The 18,494-nt window shown below is 37.0% G+C and overlaps 1 protein-coding gene across 1 annotated transcript in view; it reads left to right on the forward strand.

Annotated features, from left to right (window-relative positions):
* Positions 1 to 11,806, forward strand: part of ppargc1b (peroxisome proliferator-activated receptor gamma, coactivator 1 beta) — a 102,642-nt gene extending 90,836 nt beyond the window's left edge. Inside the window, exons 8-12 of the mRNA XM_028008803.1 lie at positions 1,329 to 1,965; positions 3,508 to 3,565; positions 3,777 to 3,895; positions 4,359 to 4,486; positions 5,467 to 11,806. Of these exons, the coding sequence (XP_027864604.1) occupies positions 1,329 to 1,965; positions 3,508 to 3,565; positions 3,777 to 3,895; positions 4,359 to 4,486; positions 5,467 to 5,558 (1,034 nt within the window). The 3' untranslated portion in view covers positions 5,559 to 11,806. The remainder of the gene's footprint in view (positions 1 to 1,328; positions 1,966 to 3,507; positions 3,566 to 3,776; positions 3,896 to 4,358; positions 4,487 to 5,466) is intronic.
* The last annotated feature ends 6,688 nt before the right edge of the window (positions 11,807 to 18,494 follow it).

Below are 18,494 nucleotides of genomic sequence, written 5' to 3' on the forward strand. Positions count from 1 at the left end.
AAAGTAAGAAGAGATTACATGACAGGTAAATCCAGTATTGTGTTTGTTTGTGGTGTTTGCATTCTCATTATGCTCTTATTTAATTGTCTTGTGTAAGCAACCAATATTCAGGGTTATTAGTCGTTCCTACTTTTATTTGGGTGAAGGAGTGGAAGCTGAACATTTTGGGAACTACTGAGCTGATGGAGCCTTTGAGAAGAAAAACAGCCCAACAGCACCACTGAGCATCAACCATACTTTACAGTGGACAACATGTTCATCATTCAGGGATGTTTCAGGCTAAATCTGCCCTGATAAAAGTATAATCTTAGTCTCATCTGACCAATGCACTCAGTAGTATTGAGCAAATTCCACAAGTTATCATTTGTGATGAAAGGAAGAAAAAACAAGTATTTGTTTGCTGGCATGCTTCTCACTTGGCATGTACTGTAGATAGTAACCTCTGTTAGAAAACATCCCTATCATAAATCTGGAGCCAAGACCAAGCAGCAACATCTACTGTTGGTTTTCAAAAATAAAACTACCAGCACAGAACTACTGAACAAAATGCGGGATCAAGATCAACACTCCATCTCTGTCTTCCCGTATGTTATTTATTAACATACGGGAATAACAGGAATAGCAGAGTAACAATGCAATGATATGGTTGTTGACTGAGTCAATTCTTTGAATTTAAAGTGCATAACTCACCATTGTACATTTCTCATTGATAATTGTTTCCTAAGTCATGCATTGAAGCATTTTGTGAAATGGGTTTTGAATGATTATTATGGAGACAAGGTTCCCCAAACAAAAGTAAAACTGCCAGCACAGATCTACTGTGATCTTTGGAGAGTTGTTTCACATCCCTTCTCACTGTGTGGTAACAACACAAGCCACCACATATCTACAGTACTTGCTGATAACGGCATATTCTCTTCTCTTTCCGATGTTGAAGAGTAGCTAAGAAAAATAGGCCTTCTCTATAAAATCAAATGGAAACAGCAAATAATGGGTGAACTAATTCAGAGCCCAGTGAATTAGCGACCCATAAATATTAATTACAAAACTTCAGGCACATTTAGTTTTTAGAAATTGTTAGGGTTACCAGTAGGATTTTTACTTTCTGAATTGATTAAAATAATAAATTGTTGATTTTTTTCCAAAAAGTTTCATTATGACATTATGGTGTTACAATCAGAGATATTTATTTTAAACATTTTTCATGCATTTTTGCCAAATGTGCCATTAAGTATTTTGTAAATATAAAAAGATTTGGGTTATGTGCAAGTCAATATCTTAGAGGAACCAACCAACATTTAAACTGTATATCTTTCCCTTTCACTCAGGTCTCACCCCTCCAACCACTCCGCCTCATAAATCTGTGGAGGATGAGCTCTTTAAACCGACAGATGGAGGAAAGTGCTGCAGCAGCAGTGATGGTGGAAGTGGCAGTGAGTCTGTCCACCCAGCTTCAAATACTAACACCAACGTTACCGCAAAGGGCTCAACCTGGCTGAGTCGCTCCCACCACCAGAGGAAGCTTCCAGAGCAGACAGAGCTTTATGCCCAGCTGCGGCGCATGGGTCAGGTGGGAGAGGGTGACACCCAGCGCACCTTCGGTGACCACGACTACTGCGCGCTTAGTCTCGGGGAGAGCCGCAAGCGTAGCGCTGCCATGCTTGGCGCCATACTCCAGACCCAGGGGGGCAGTGAGGGAGATGGCACCCAATCATCCAGTGTGGTGGTTTTAGATGAAAAGGTCCAAAAGTGCGAAGAGGAGCGTCTTGTGATGACAGAAGTGGTAGAAACACAGGAGCAGCAGACGACAATGGTGTTATTATCATCAACGCCATCAGACTGCCAGTCAATTGCTGCAACGCCTCCAGTTTCTGAGGAAGAGGCGGAGCGCTCGTCGGCGTCTCGCTCTCCCTCACCCATCCTTCACATGTGTCCTGACTCTCCCTCCAGCAAGACAGACTCCAGGTGAGACAGACTTCAGAATAAAGAGAAACATTTCAAGGGACTAGATTCAAAAAACAAAATCTACACTTTTTTGCACAGACGCAAAGGTTATTAGGGTATTTTGATTATCATATGCAGTACACCACGATCACCAAACCCAACATACACAAACATTTTAAGTGGCATGTATTGTTTTTTTCTAAATAATCCTTTCCAATTATTTCTGGACAATAGCTATATTCATCTTTTTTTAAAAACCAACCACACATTACCTGGAAACACAGAGGAGAATTGCCAAAGACTAATGAAGTTACTTGTGTATCTATGCAAAATACAATGGCCAGTGGTGACAACATAATCCCCAGCTTCAATTTGAATTCATAGAATGCACATTTATAATGTGATTTATTGATGGGGGAAAATAAAGTCAGGAGAACTTCTACCTAAAAGCCATAGCTTGGAAACCTAACAAACCAGTGGAGGAACTTACAAGTTCTGCTTGTAATTCACTACAGAATGGTTGGATTAAAGTGACAAATCTTTTAAAGTGAAAAAACTTTAATCCAAAACTATTACAAACCATATATTTTAAAAACATTCAGGCAGAGGTAACAACTTCTGCTCTGGTTCTGATCATGCATTTTTACTCTGATGCATTTTATCAGCCCTTCTTTTGTTGCCAACAACTGTGCCACCAGAATGCTTTAAATTTGGAATACATGCAATTTGTGTGCAAGTTTAAGTTTCATGTTTTATTGCACTACAATATTGTAGCTGTCAATGTTATTTCAAAAAGCTAATAAACTAATTTCTCATAACAATTTGGGTTTCACTATAAATGCTGCATACATGACAGATGGAGTGGAAGATAAAATACTCAGATATCATTTGCACCTAAATATCCAGTTCTTCACTTGACTCTGTCACAGAGGGGAAAAAAAGCTGCTGCAGACTATGTTGTTTGACTGTGAATCATCATCCATATATGGTGGTGCCTTCCTGATGTTATAAGTAAAAATGCTCTTTGACAGATGATTCCAATTATATTCACACTAACTTCTTTTGGATTGTCCAGCCCCTCATTCTGATTCATAATTTAACATATAACCACTTGACATTTGATGTTTTTACCCTTCAGTCTCTGCATTTAGCCCTGTGCATTGTGAAGCAGAGGAATTCAGTCGGTAAATGCGTTGTGATTTGTAGCATATAAGAAAAAAAAACACTCAAACAGAAGCTGTACTGTCCAAGTTAATAAGGTCAAAAGTCATGTTTGTTTCTGCTGCATGTGAAGATATAACCAGGCAAATGCTGGAGCATCACTCAGATTTCAGGCAGAACTGTTTGAATAGGTGGCCTTTCACAGAATGAGGTCAGCAGTCATGTTATGTCTTATACATTATGACAGGGAATGTAACGGTAAGAGACATAAAACAGAAAGATACTTTTTTGCCACCAGATAGAGACTTTTGTTGGATGTGGTTCACCTGTTCCTACATGTCTCACATTACAGTTTCCCACCAACTCACTGTCTTCCTCCCTGTCTTCTTTGTTCTCCTTCAGTGAGAATTCTGAGAGCTGTACAGACGACAACCAGGAGAACAAGGACAAGTCTGACGAGGTACACACCCTTTACATTCTGCAGCCTCATTCAAACTAAAAAATACCTTTGAAAGTCTAATTAAAGTCTGCTTGGGTTTGACGAAGGCCCAGCCTAATGCTAGTCAACGGTTTACTTCCTCAAAAGAACAACAAACATATTGTCATTGGATCCAAACTGCTTGCAAACCTGTCATTTGTTCTTATTATTGCTGTGGTTTCCTTATTGCCAGGAAAACTGCCAGGTGTTTTACATCCATAACCTACCAAGCAGGGTGACCGAGAACATGCTAAGGAGGCGCTTCCAAGTTTTTGGCAATGCAGAGGACTGCAAAGTCATCATCTGCAATGAGTAAGTGTCCCAATCTGGATCAACTTTTTCTGAAGAGACACAGCAGATTTTGCAATGGTGCTAGTTACGGCGGATGAAGAAGATTCTGCACAAAATAAAAAAAGCAATTGGTTTTGTCTATATTAGAGGTTCTGTTCACATTGCTGTCCTTGACTGAGAGTGGGACCTCAGAGCTAGAGATGGTTGTCAGATACCGCTTCTTAACAACCGACATAGTGTGGCATTTTCTTTCAGGATTTGTTAAATACAAACACAAATTTAAAAACACTGCTAAAGAAAACCCCAAACTTTTGTAGTCTAGAATTTGTTCTTGTACATATTCAAGATAAAATGCTCACTTAAAGCTAATACACCATTAGACATTACAATTCAATGAACTTTCAGTTCACAATGTTCACACTCTTTAGTAATAGAATTTATTGAAATATCTTTCATGTGTGTTTTTTTTTCTGTGTGGCTGAAGGGAGCGCTGTGGAGTGATAAAGATGCGTCAGTCGGGGCCTCAGAGACATCGCAAAGAACGAGAGATTGTTTTCCAGAATGCACCTCCAGGCCTTAGGAGGCTAACAAGGAAACGCTACATAGACCTTGGTAACCAAAATATAAACACTCAAATCTATTATAACCAATCCTAGCACTGGAAGATATTTGTACATATCTTCTTTACATCATGTTTTTTTTTCATTGAGGTTGTAATTTCAACTTGTATTAAACTGAGAAATGGACCATTGGACCAGAATTTGTCCTGAAGTAACTGAATTATTGAGTGGTGTATGTGAATAACAGCTACATATTAAGAAAAAAACTGTATGTGAATCAATAAGAAGCCCTTTCCTAATGCATTACCCACTTTTTTATTTGGAAAATAATAATTTTCATAATATGAATATTGATAATAATTGAACACAAAGCTAACAAGACTGTAAACTGAGTAGAGAGTATAGTCGCAAGTCAAGTACAAAGCGTAAAATATTTTCTTAAGGGTTTTTTTTGAAAAAAACTAAATAGAAACTAAATTCAAAGGAGTACTTTGATTTTTTTTAAATTTAGGTTTTAAAAAAAACTCAGACAAATTTCATGTCTCATTGCAGCTTGACTTGAGTTATTGGAAAAGTGAACAAATCTTCAGAGCTATGACATGTCTGCTGTTTTTGGCCATTTCAAACAGCTAAAACTGAAAAATGTTGATATGCCTGAGTTTGAGCAGTATATTAGCAAACTGCTAATATCTGGGAAAGCATGTGTCCAGGAACTCCTAACTGCTTCCTGCTCTTCTTGCATACAGTTTTATGTACAGTCTATTCATACTAGAAAGCATCTATACATCCATCCTACTACCTTAATAACATATTTGTGTCAGCTAATGAAACAATTAGACAATAAAATAGACTTGTTGTAATGTGTGGTACATTTTGCTCATCAAAAAATGAATTTATCAGAAGTTGGCAGAATGACTTTGACTGATGATGCAGATTTTTACATTAGCTCTGTGACCTTATTGAGGCTGTAAATGTTTCAGGCTTGATTTCTACAAGGACCTTTTGTGACCTCAATGTGTTTCTGTGTTTCAGATGAGGCTGGCCCTGGCCCTGTCAAGAGTAAGTATGATGCACTGGACTTTGACACTCTGCTGAAGGAGGCCCAGAAGTCCCTGCACCGTTGACAGTCCAGCATTGCTGGCTGGCCAGCCTTAGTAAACTGCAGCAGAACCCCTCTGACAACAAGGGTTTGCCCACAGTACCTCCGTGCAAGGCAACCTCGCAAAATGTTTACATTTTTACTGTTGGAATAACGTAACAAGGACCTTGATTTTTGTAAGTCTCTTTCACCGGAGCATTCTGCTAAAAAAGAAGGAAGTCACTGCGAGGAGTTAAGAGACAGGAGGGAGAAAAAGGGACTTTAAACAGCAATGGTACAACAGCTAAAAACAATGATACAGTTCTCTGAACAAAGGTAACAACAAAGCTGCTTCCTGTCTGTACTGGTGTCGTCTTTGCCCTGCCTTGGAAGAATGGGCATAAAAAACCTGTAGCAAATCCTTGCTATCCCTGCGTTGCGTTGGTCGTTGTAGTGTGTGTCGTTGTGTGTGCGTGTCCTTCACTCTGTTTGTTTTGTAAGCAAAAAAAAAAAGAAAAGAGAAAACCTCCCTTTTTTCTGGTCACAAATGGTGAACCTGCAGGCTGTGTTTGCTTGTCTGGTCATATAACCAGGATGTGAAAAAATAGTCTGTTTTGTTTTAGCAAATAATTGTGTATGTTATAAATTTTTAAACTTACTCTGTGTGAGTGCGTGTTGGCGTGAGGGCGTGTGTTTGTGTGTGTCTCATGGACAAAGTATATAACAAACACATTTAATGTAATCAACGGATGACTGATAAAAGTTTACAAACCTAAAATGAAGAAAAAAAGTCATGTTTTCTTTTTTGTAACTGTAGTGCTTCCTTGATTTGATCTATGCACTGTAACAGAGGTAAATGTCTCCTCTGTCCCCCTTCTGTGTCTATCTCTGCCATGCTAAATATTTAGCTTCTGCTACTGGCTGCTGTAGGCTTTGTTTAGTGAATGCTTTACACACAAAGACCCTATTTAAACTATTTATTATTTAAACATTGTTCATATTTTTACAACCAATTTAGACTGAGGAAGGAGTTTTCTCTAAATAAAACGACATTGGGTTAAAACCTTACCTTTGAATAGATTTACAAATAGATTAAGATGACCATTGATTTGGAAAATCTCTGATTTATGTTTAAAGACAGAAATGTGAAAAAACTGGATTTGACTGCAACTAAATGTCAAGTAATTTCATAACCTGAAATAATTTTAGGATTTAGAACAGTGTGAGTAAAAAGACCACCATTCATAGTACTAACTAAACATTAAAACAAAATGTTTGACATAATTTTAACACCCAATAAATTTAGCTCTAGATTAAAAGTAAAGAATATTATCCCTTTTCAATGTTTTGCTCTTCGTAGGGTACCCCAAGTATAAAAATCTGATATGAGCTGATTAATGATTAGTTGGGTTGTCTGCTGAGGTAGCTATCCTGCCATCTGTTGCCATCTGTCTTAGCGTGCCAACTTTAGTTTAAAGCAGAACTACTATAATAACAGAGATAGCTTGGACTCATTTAGTTGCCATGTCATTCTTGTCATTGGTTTTCATGATCGGAAATCTTTACAGCTAAATTTGTCTTTGTTGTACATGGGAGAATCGTAGTAGCTTTTTTTTCCGTCAGCTGACAATCAGTGTGGGCACTTTCTCTGGAATCTCAATAATAATACTTAACACTATAGAAACAGCTGATATTGGCTTACTTTTTACTGGAAAATAACCCATTTGGAGTCATGAGTTTATCGCAAGTTGAAATCCAACTCATGGACAGAACTAAACTAAAGGAAAGCTGAGTTATGGATCACATATCTATTTTTAAGTAGTAAAACAAAACTCCCTTATTTGACTATGAGTCTAAAGATATTTTTTTAAATCCTTTAGACACATTAAACTTGTTTACATAGCCTTACATTAGACAAAATTTTGACAAATCCTTCATAAATCTTTTCAACTGTAATGATATCCTTACATGTCTGTTATTTCTTCTAAAGGTAAAGACAAATAATGGTGTTATTTGTGAGTAAAACGTTTTGTTCCCTGGAATGTGCATCACTTCAATTACATGTAGTTTAACATGCAAAAGAAACCAGTGCATCAAGCACAATAGGAATTTATTTTATAGCAACATAAGGTAGTTTGTCATTTCTGAGATTTTTGTAATGAGTTCAAACATAGGAAAAGGTTTTAATTAGGTACCAATATGAAAATTTGGGTCAATATTAATATATAAAAAAAATCTATTTGCAAATAAACCTGACAAAAATTTATAGATATATAGGAAAAATACAAATAAAATTCTGTAAAACCTCCTTCCTCACAGCCTGCTTGCATGTTATAGCCATGCAAGGTGTTCTCTATCCCAGTCCATTTCAATCCAATCATCTATCACACTCAATTGAGTTAATACTGAATACAACATAAAGTAGTGGTCTTTAAATATATTGTGTTTATTTAGGGTTAGTGAACTGTTTGGTTTTATAAGCACAAAATGCATTACCCATTAATACACTATGGCCACAGATGGAGTAGGAATGTATTTTAAGAAGCTGAATGTAATCATCGTGTTGTCCCCACACAACGATTGTGGAGCGATGTGGTGCTTCAAAAGATGGGTTTGCTTGATAGTTTCAGACTGGATCTGGTTAGCAGCTAGCTTACATTCCAGCAGCAGCCAGCAGCAGCATGCCTTGAAAAACTTAAAGAGAGTCTCTGAATCCTGCCAATCTGGTGGCATCAACTCCCCACCAATAATGCAGCCAGGTAGCTGGCAAGGGATCGGCTGATTAAGAACAAAGAAAGTAACCGGCTGAGAATTCAATTTCTCGTCATCTACCGGGTCAGATGAGCGTCTCTACCTCACATCCCTTCATCCAGGTCCTGACCGTCTTTTTGTTTAGCGGTTCTCCTGAACGCTCTCCCTCCTCCTCTATTATCACAGCATCAAAAGTTTGTTTTCTTGAAGATTAAAGCTTTCACAGCTGATGAGGGTGTAGAATTGAAACCCGACTCATGGACAGAACCTATAAGGGGTATAGGTTTAGTTTTCTAAGCTTCTTGTGACAGAGATGATCTCTTTTTGTAGTCTGTCCTCCGCTTGCCTCATAACGGTGTCCGTTTGTTGGAGTCTCAACGTTGTATCCTTCTGTAATTGAATGTTTTGTCTTTGTCTCGTGTTTGAGTTGGACACTGCTGAAGCTTACGGGTCAGTGAGAGGCCGAACAGCAATCTGGTGGACTGGTTGTTCCTTGTGTGTACTTCATTGGTGAAGATTCAAAATCTTCTCCGACTGCACTTGTTTTCATGTTGTCATCAAGGAAGTGCCACTCCCCCTGTTTGTATCTGCTCACCCTCTCCTTGCCTAGGACATCCAGTAAAAACGCAGCCTAACTCTTTCCCTAACTTCTCTCTCTTTGTGGGTTCAAGACCTCATCTTCTCCAGGTCTCCCCTCACAGAGTTCCCACTTTTTACCCGATAATCTCCCCATCCTGGTTCTTGTCTTTTCTATCTAAACCACATCTTGGTAACACACACACATACACAAAAAAATTGAATGTTTACATCACTTGTTTCTCCTTTGACTTTATTAGGAACGCACACTAAGTACAAAGGCGCCTTATTCAGTGCTTAAAAATGAAATAACAGCAAGTCAAGATTCTGGAGTGGATGCCTTCCTCTCCAGGCTCACAGATGTCCAAAACTAACACTTTAGTGCTATACATACTGATTGAAAACAAGGTGTCGTCTGTTAAAAAGGACAAAAAAACAACAACTTGTGAACTGAGTAAGGTTTTGTGCTTAGTATGTATACTACTAAAAAGTGAGAGAATGTGCTGGTTTACATGTTAAAAAGATAATATATGAATATATAATGTGTATATAGCACTATGCCTCATTGTAAACATGAAATTTATTGTGTGTTCTTATTTTATTTTTTGGTGGTGGGTCACACTTGATTACTAATAAGACAGGAGATTTCAGGTCTATTTTGTTTCAGTATGTTAATTTTGTTCAGTATACAGGGAGGAAATGAAGGGAAAATCACAACTTCACACAAAGTCCAACACAACACTGTAGCAAAAAGGGAAAAAAAACAACAAATGAAAAGGTGTCACCGTAGATAATCACGCTAGGAGGCTGTATTTTGTATCTTAATATGGATTTTGTTTTTCTTGTTTTCTTAAAAAGCAATTTTCCAATGCAATACGTAATAATCTCAAGACAGCCTTTGTGAAAAACGGAGGTAATAATGTACAGTGTGTGGTTGATTGTTGAGCTATTACATGGGCAACTGTTAAGCTGCGGATTAAATAGGCTGCTGTACTGTACGTAGACTGCCATTTTAAAAATAATCTACAGGAAGAATGTGGTCAGAAAAGCAGATAAACGGAACACGCTGTTCTAACGTTCTCACTGCACAAATCGTCCTAATTGGTGAACTACCTTCACTGTATTTTCTTCTTGTAAGCTGTTGTAACTATATTATTACCACCTTTTGATGGTGCACAGATTTGGTTTTAATCAGAGTTGCTTAAAGCGCTTAATTTACAGCCAATAACTATACAGTTCATGTATATCTCTGGTAAAGGAATGTGGCAGGGAGGTGCTGAAGAAAAACTGGTGAATATTTTCCAACAGCCGATGTTGGCACTGTAGAAATCCTAGTTTCACTGCTGCACCTTACTTTGGATCAAAAAAGGAGGACATGGGAGGATACATTCTTCTTAAAAAACATTCAGGCAATTATCCAGTTCAGGTTTTCCTTGCAGATGACCAGTCGATAATGTAAAGGAGAGATATACTGTCTTTTCATGTAAATTAAAGTTCAACCTTGAGCCTGCAGTACTGCTATGGTTTCTACAGTGACTGCCTCTGTGCCTGTGAGGCTTTTCAAGGGTTAAATGGAATCGGATTAATCCCATGTCTAACATGGCAAGCCTTAAAAATCAGTTTGGGGGAAACTAAGCTATCATTAGCTTTTAATATTACTATTTAAACTTCTTTCCAATCCAACGTGGTTTATTATTAAATAATTACTGACGTAATTTTTTCAATAGCCATACTATAAAAAAGGTATATACATATATATGAATATATATATATATATTTGTGTGTTTGTGTAGATATCTAGATTATTATATACTTTCTTATAGAAAACTTTGATGTGGGTCATTCTTCGCAGTGTTTTGAGAACACGTTGACACATTTCAACATTAATAACTGCTGTCTATTTGGTCTAGGTGCTAGGTCAATAGGCAGCGAATCCAAATAAATAAAAAAAACTTATTTAAACAAAAAAAAACTTCCAAAGGGAATTACCCTCATAAGAATGCAATATCTTTCTTTCCACTCTTCATTTCATAAAAAAATGGAAAATGGTGAGAAAAACTTCTTACTAGGCAAGCTGACCAAAAAAAAGTTAAAATGAAGAGCAATGATTCACCAGGGATTGCGAACAAATATAAAAACGTCCTGAGATTCAGTTCTAGATGTTACGTTTTTAATGCCATGGCTCAGTAAAACTTTGCGTCACTCACTGTTTGTTTTAAGCCATGAAATTATCCCCGACCACGACAGGAGTGCTTGCAATATGGGCCGAGTTAAAATGAAGTGTTCAAAGAACTTAATGGCTAATCTGACAAATTAAAAGGTGACACTGATGTCAAACAGATACTTATTTGGGACTGCAAACTGTCAAATCTGCTTAATATGAGTGAGTGTTTTTTTCTTTATGTTTTTTGGGGGTGGATATAAAAGGGCATATGTTTATGTTGTTTTTCATTACTGTTCATTTCACTGTCTCTTTACATCTAATGACTATCAAATTCAAAAATGATTTTTTTCTTCTTTTTTTAACCTAGTTTTTTTTTTTTGGTAAAAAGAAAAAGTAAATACTGCTAGTGAGATTTTATATTTTTACATATGTTTGTTTTATTTCATGTTTTCTTTTTCTTTTTTATTTATATGCCACTTAGTTTTGATGTCTTCAAAGGGTGTTTTTTTTTCTCTCTGTTGTGTAATTTCATATTTCTTGAGAATGTGGAGACAAAGGCATTTCAGTATTTTTGAATTGTTAAAATCTAGTTTCATAGAAGCTAAAGTATCTGATGTTATAAATTATATTTTAATTCATGTAAATAGTTTAAAACAGACAACTATGGCTTCCTTTTAAACTGAATACATTTCTCTTCAGAGATTGTTTACATTATGAAACTGTAGAGATGTGCTCCTCATATACTGTATAAAGTACATATATTCATTGATTTGCCTCCAAAAATAAAATCCTAATGAACAACATTCTGGCTTTGCTTTTGTTTATTTATCAAGAAACACAATAAATAAATATATTCTGCCTAAATACGCTGCTGCTGGTCCCCCAACTCAATGTTTACACTCGCATATGAAAATGACTGCAAACAACTTTGCTGCAAACAAATTCATACAACCAGACATCTTTGAAAAGCAGAAGTAGAGCCTCCTGCATAGCCATCAAGGCTGTAATAGTTGGCTTCTGGGTGGTAATTGAACAACGAAACACTTGTCTTTTCTAGCACTCATTTTACAGCACATAGAGAGATAAAACCACCTGACCAAACATTCTGAAGCTCAGTTTGGCTCGCTATGTGATTGGCTGTATTTCATTGGGGTTGCTAGGTGATAGGCAGTACCTGCTGATTTGTGACATTACATTCTGAAGGTTTTTGAAATGGCTCATTTTGCACACAACAAAAACCATTAACGTATTCATCGTCAAAAAGTGGCTGTGTGTTTTTAGAAGCATTAGAGACCCAAATGGAAGTACAAAAATTTATAAAATGTGGATTTTGCTAAGTACGTCCACTTCAAAGAACAGTTAACACTATTTAACACTAAGTCAGTTAAAAAATTTGAGATCTGATCTATAAATTGAGAGGGCCTTGTAATGCAAAACAAAAACCTGCAGTGGCTCATGTGCTTTGCAATTTGGATAAGGAAACCTAGGGCTTAGATATTCAGAAGAACTGTAGTTATTAATTGGTCAGGGATTAATTAATAAATATGAATGAAAAAAAGATTGCTATGCCTCCTTGCCCAGTCCTTCGAGGAATGTAAAAATTTAAATAATTAGAAGGAGTTGAACCATTTTTATGAACGTAATCCTCTTCAGTTGGAGCCTTATTTTTTGTGAGATTTTTATGATTTGCTCTTTTTAGGTTAATCTTTAATCCATTTCATTTTAGCTGTGGGTAAGACACTGTCTCAGAAGGGGTAATAGATGGATAACAGCACATAAGCAGCAAAGAAGTTTATTAAACTGCAAACCTGATAGAATTTGAAGAGGTTAAATGTCACATTAACAGTTTCTACAGTTTAAATGCTAACAGTTTTAGCTTGTTTGTTTACAGATGCTCTTCACACTGCAAGAACAACTTGATGAAGAATCAACTTCACAATGTCTGTGGTTTGTCTTCACAAATCTGCATTCTCTGGTGTTCAAGCACACGCAATGGCATGCTAACAGACATTCACTAATTCCAGTCCTCCTTTGGTTAACAACCCCCTATTAACAGGCCGCTGGCAATTTTCCGCCTGGATAGACAGTGATTCACATGTCAGTGACCTCACCAATGAAGTGAGTGCACAGAAGATCCCTACACCAGCAATGCTGCATGGATGGTTTCTTATTTCTTGTCCAACTAACATTACCAGAAACTGGAATACAGATTTATAATGTGAAATTTGGTGTAACTTTAGGTGCCAAACAAATGTGACCCTTTCAACTTTTTTGAGTCACAGCAAGGCAAACTACCGCTAAATTTCAGCAGTGTGTCTTTTACTTACTTGTTTATAATCTCTTTTAAATTTCTTAATGCATTCAGATAAATATAACAGTAATTCATGATATATTAAAAGTCGTGTTTAAAACAGCTATTTGCAGAAGTATTAACCTTTAAATCTGGTGACTGTAAAGCCAAAGGCAGAGGAGATTAGAAATCATCCTGTCAGCCATTTCCTGTCCTGCTATCCTCTGTACAGCTGTTACTGTGGGGTAGTCGTGACTGCAGCAAAAAAAGGAGCTCTGCAGTGCAGAGATATCAGACACACAGCTTTATCCCCCATGAGGTTCGAAGTAACGGACAGAAACATCAGGAGGAGGACATTACCTCGAAATCCAAACCTCATAATTTTGCCTGTCATGGACTCCCATGTTGTTTTGTAAACAAATTTGAAAGTCCTTTAAAAATAGAATTGAATGGCAGTCGGACTTATACTGCTGTGAAAAAGTACTTGCCACCTTAGAATATTAATGTTTTTGTCACATTTTTGTGATTCAGATTATCAAACCGATTTTATCAACAAAGATGTTGTAAAATAACTAGCAATGAGTTTTTAGCTTCAACAGTCCATTTAAGGTCATGACTCACCTTTTGAATCAGATTTGAGTTGTGATTTGATTTGACCGCTGTGTCACGATCCTCATACAGGCCTGTGATTCTAATGCAGTCAGTACTTTAAACAAAGGCAAGAGTGATGAGTGCCAGCATATTTTGCATCAGATTAATATGGATTGACTTTAATCCCCCCTTACATGTCGGGACCTTTCATTTGAAGGCAAGGTGAAACTTAAACGTGTGGATCAAGGAGCTAAAGGACCATTTGAAAGGGTTCTTGAATTTCATTAGCTGGAGGAAAAAAATTTTTTTAGAGCCATTAGCCTACTTCCAGATGTCAAACAAGGTTCTATTTAAATGGTTTCATAGGTTGAGCAGATATTAGGTTATAGTGAGTAGTTAGTAGGGTTTTTTTTTACCCTTAGTAAACAAAATCATAATTTAAAAACATTGTCTTGTATTTACTCATTTTGTTTTTATTTGTCTTGTAAACTAGAAGGTTTAACAATAGCTGAAAAGGAAAAAAAAAAGAAATCTGTTCAGGACAAATAAATTTTTGGCCATGTAAGTTAGTTATTGCTCGACTATTTAAGTTTTCTTCAGTGTCCATTGTATTTACCTTTGCCGTTCATGAGGCTGTGGTTAATTCAGTTCTTGCTCTTTCTATATTATATTCCCAGATTCATTGTTAATGTTATTAGCTTTACATCTGGCAAAAACTGAGTACATCATGTACAAATTTGCCCTAATGACATGTGCAACATTATGTTTTATAACAGAAACATCAAGATACACTATACCCAGCACTGTTGCTCATCTGAGCAATAATATGCTTCACTCATATATTTCTCTAGAGAGGTGCTTCAGCACCTGCCACTGCATGAGTAATATCTTTCCAAATACTAATAAATGAGTTAGAGGGGTTTTGTTCCGCAACATAAAGCATATGTTATTTGCTTCTGTTTCCAGTGTTTTCTAAAAAATTATGTAAATTTACATAGGGAAACAAAATATTGTTGTATGTGACATTTTCATGTCCTGATTTTGAAGATAAAATTGCAAAGAATATGGTTTTGAAAATCCATATCTTAAAAGTGTCCACTGTATTCTATCAGTGGTTTGTGAAATTATTCTTTTGCTAAAGTTTTTTTTTACCCATTCCAAGAACTAAATATCTCTTGGGACTGGGGGGAGAATGTGTACATCAGTTTTAGCTCTTGTCACAGATTCTCAGATGGACTTCAGTTTAGACTTTGAATGAGCCATTTAGCACATAAAAAATATTAGCTAAACCAACTTAACTAAAACTACTGTGAAGAATCATTCCTAAATTTCTGAATGTGTCAAGACAATGTTGGAACCAACGGACCAAGATTTTTTTAGTAAATCAGTCCTGTGGAGTAATGAAGTTCAATCAGACACAAAAGGCTAGAAGAACAATTTTTGATTCCACAAAAAATATTAACTTTTACTGAGGGTGATTGGCTTGATCAACTTATACAACAGCTGCAGAAGTTCAAGAACAAAGGAGAATCTATTTTCTAATGAGCATGCATTGTTCACAAATATGTTTTCTCCCTATTAATTTTGATATTTCAAGTTGAAATAAAGGTTCAACAGTTCAAGTTGAAGATAAAAACTAGATGGTATCTTATTAAACGTGTCATCTTCAGCTATGTCTAAAAAGGTTAAATATTTTGGTTTGCAGAATTTATGGCTCATTGTACTGGTAAATGTATTTTTAAAGCACATTGACTTTGTACCTATGTTTTTAATAGCAGAACAATATGAGATCCAGTCATATACAGTTGAGCAATATAAATGTTTATCTTGGTCAGAAATAAAAAAACAGATTAAGCTATAACCTGATTACTTGTCATTGTGCATTGTTTGAAATGCATTTTCTGCTGTCTATAAATAATATTAACCCAACAATATCTGAGAACCCCGCAGGGGATTTTAAAGCTGATTCATGGAGCGCTGGCGTTAGAATGCTGAACAGATGCAGGTGGAGTGGATGTATTTTAGTTTGTGATACATTTGCTTTCTGCATAGATCCTGCTTATTGCTGGAGTTGTTGGATAAGCCTCTTAAACTGTCCTCATGAGGCATGCTGATCCAGGCAGTCCTGGATCAGCATCCAGGACTGCCCCCCCCCCCCCCCCCCCCCCCCCCCCCCACACACACACACACACACACACACACAACATGCTCAGACTGAGATAAATTGACTTGGTTTTGTGCTTGTGCAAAGAAAATCTGAGACAATGATAAAAAGGTCACATCCCATCTAGAGATGTTATTGAAATCTCATTTTGCTTCTTTAATATTCCTTTTTTATTTAACTGGAGGCCAACTATCTCCGTCATTTCACACTTAGGTGGGATTTTTATCCACTTTGCAATCAGGATTCATGAGCTGTGACACAAAGGTGACATAAATATTGTCTTTTAAACTAGGATGGCTCGGTTTTTGAGTCCTTCCCATATCGGCTCAACAGGGCCAAAAGGCCGGAGTCCACCCTGACGACTCTGATGGCTCAAATTAGCATCCCTTCTTCAATTGTAAATGTGGCCGTTGACCGTCAGGCCAGAAGGTAGGAGTGTGAATTGTCCATGTTGGGGGTGGGTATCTATGATAGTGCTCTTCAGTTTAGTTTTGAAGCATACATGAAGTGTTTTTGGAGAGATGTGACCTTTTGCAGCTGATCCATGATGTTGTGCTGCATTATCCAGGTCATTTTGCCAAATGTACATAGAGTTTGCAAAACATACAATCTGTTTCAAAAAATATGCAAAGGTTTTTCTAAAAGAAATTAGTAATGTTTCTCTTTGAAATAAAGCTAAGAGGGTATAACATGACAGTTTAGAAATAAACTAACCGAATTAATTGTGTTGATCCACCTCAAAAAAATCATGCAAAAAGTGTAAGCAAAAGAAATCTGGGAGACTTAGCACATGCAAATTTGCATGCAGCCTTTTGTGCTGTGGAGGATAAATAGGTGACTGCTTCACCTATTTAGTTCACAAGAACTAATGGCATTTATTTCAGTCATAATCTTGCAGGGGGTGACCAAGGTTCCATCACTATGTGACAGCTGGTCAGCAAACCTGGCAAACATGATTGACATGGCAGCACTGAATGCACACGTGCTTTATCAGGCATGCATTGGGGTGCAGGAGAGACGGGTGGACTTCCTGGTTGAGCTTGCAAAAGAGTTCGGTAACTCTCATGTGAGTGAGAAGAAGGCACACAAGGAGAAACTGCTTCGGCAACAACCTTCCACACCCAGCTCAGGCAAAAGGGCGAAGTGTCAGGTCAACCATCGATGCAGGATGCGTGTCCTGAGGCCGAAACATCGTCAGTGACCCCTCACACCCCCACCATGGACTGTTCTCCCTGCTGCCCTCTGGAAAGAGGTTCTGCAGCATCCGGTGCAGGCCCACCTGGTTCCGAAACAGCTTTTTCCTACTTGCCATCAGACTGCTGAACTCTTAACTGGACTGCACTCAAAAACTGGTCTCCACTTTATACCTTGCACATGTACAGAGCTAAATAACTTCTATTTTACTGTCAGTCCTGCACTTTATATTTTATATTTAGATTTATATTCATATTTTATACTGTATTTTATTTTACTCACAACATTGGAACCTCAAACATTATCCTGAGCCGTATGCAACGAAATTTCGTTCTGTATACACCCTGTGCATTGAAAATGACAACAAAGTCAGTCGAAGTCGAAGTCTAAGGAACAATTGTGCAACTGTGAGATGCGTTGAGGCCATTACCAGGGTACTGATAAGGTAATGGCCCTATTTACTGAACAAAAGCACCTGCTAGATAACATCCTTCAGGCCAGTTGGACTATCTAAGCCGAAATAGGTATATGTCAAAGTGGACTAACTCAAGCCATTCTAGTGTTAATTATTGTTAGGCCCTTAATCTATCAGTCTTACAGAAGACTGACAGATTAATAGTTATACTATTTTTGTCAGTTCTGTTACAGATTGAAAAAGATTGATTTAAAACTTTTGAAACTTTTAAAAACTTTTGAAATTGGACAAAACTGGAGATTTTACAACCTTCTCAACACAGGCAACACAAATATAATTTTCTATTTTTTGATGGTGTGACTTTGTTCAGATCCTTCACACTTTCTCACATGCAAAACATCACAAGAATTTAAAGTAAAACAGCATTAAAACGGAGGAATTCAAGATGATTGTGAACCAGGCCAGATACTAGAAAGATCTTAGAGGGGCAGTAGCCCGGGGCCCTGATTCTTATTTAGGCCCCAATAAAATATGGTAAAATATGGAGTGTACTGAATTGTTTTATTTTCTGTTAGTTGCTTATACAGCGCTTTGATTTAAAGTGCTGTATGAATAAAATTATTTTCAGTAGTGGGATCATGTTTAAAAAAAAAGGGCATTGTGTTAATTCTAGGGTTAGAATTAATCTTAGACTCTAAATCAAGTTAAATTTAATGTAAAGCATGCAAAACACACACACACACACACACCAAATTACACAATATCATTCATTATCAAACAATGATAAATGTATTAAAACCCTAAATGTTTAAGCTGTTGTACTTTGTGTTCCCTGTA

Source organism: Xiphophorus couchianus, chromosome 23, assembly GCF_001444195.1.
Source record: "Xiphophorus couchianus chromosome 23, X_couchianus-1.0, whole genome shotgun sequence".
In the NCBI taxonomy this organism is placed as follows: Eukaryota; Metazoa; Chordata; class Actinopteri; order Cyprinodontiformes; family Poeciliidae; genus Xiphophorus; species Xiphophorus couchianus.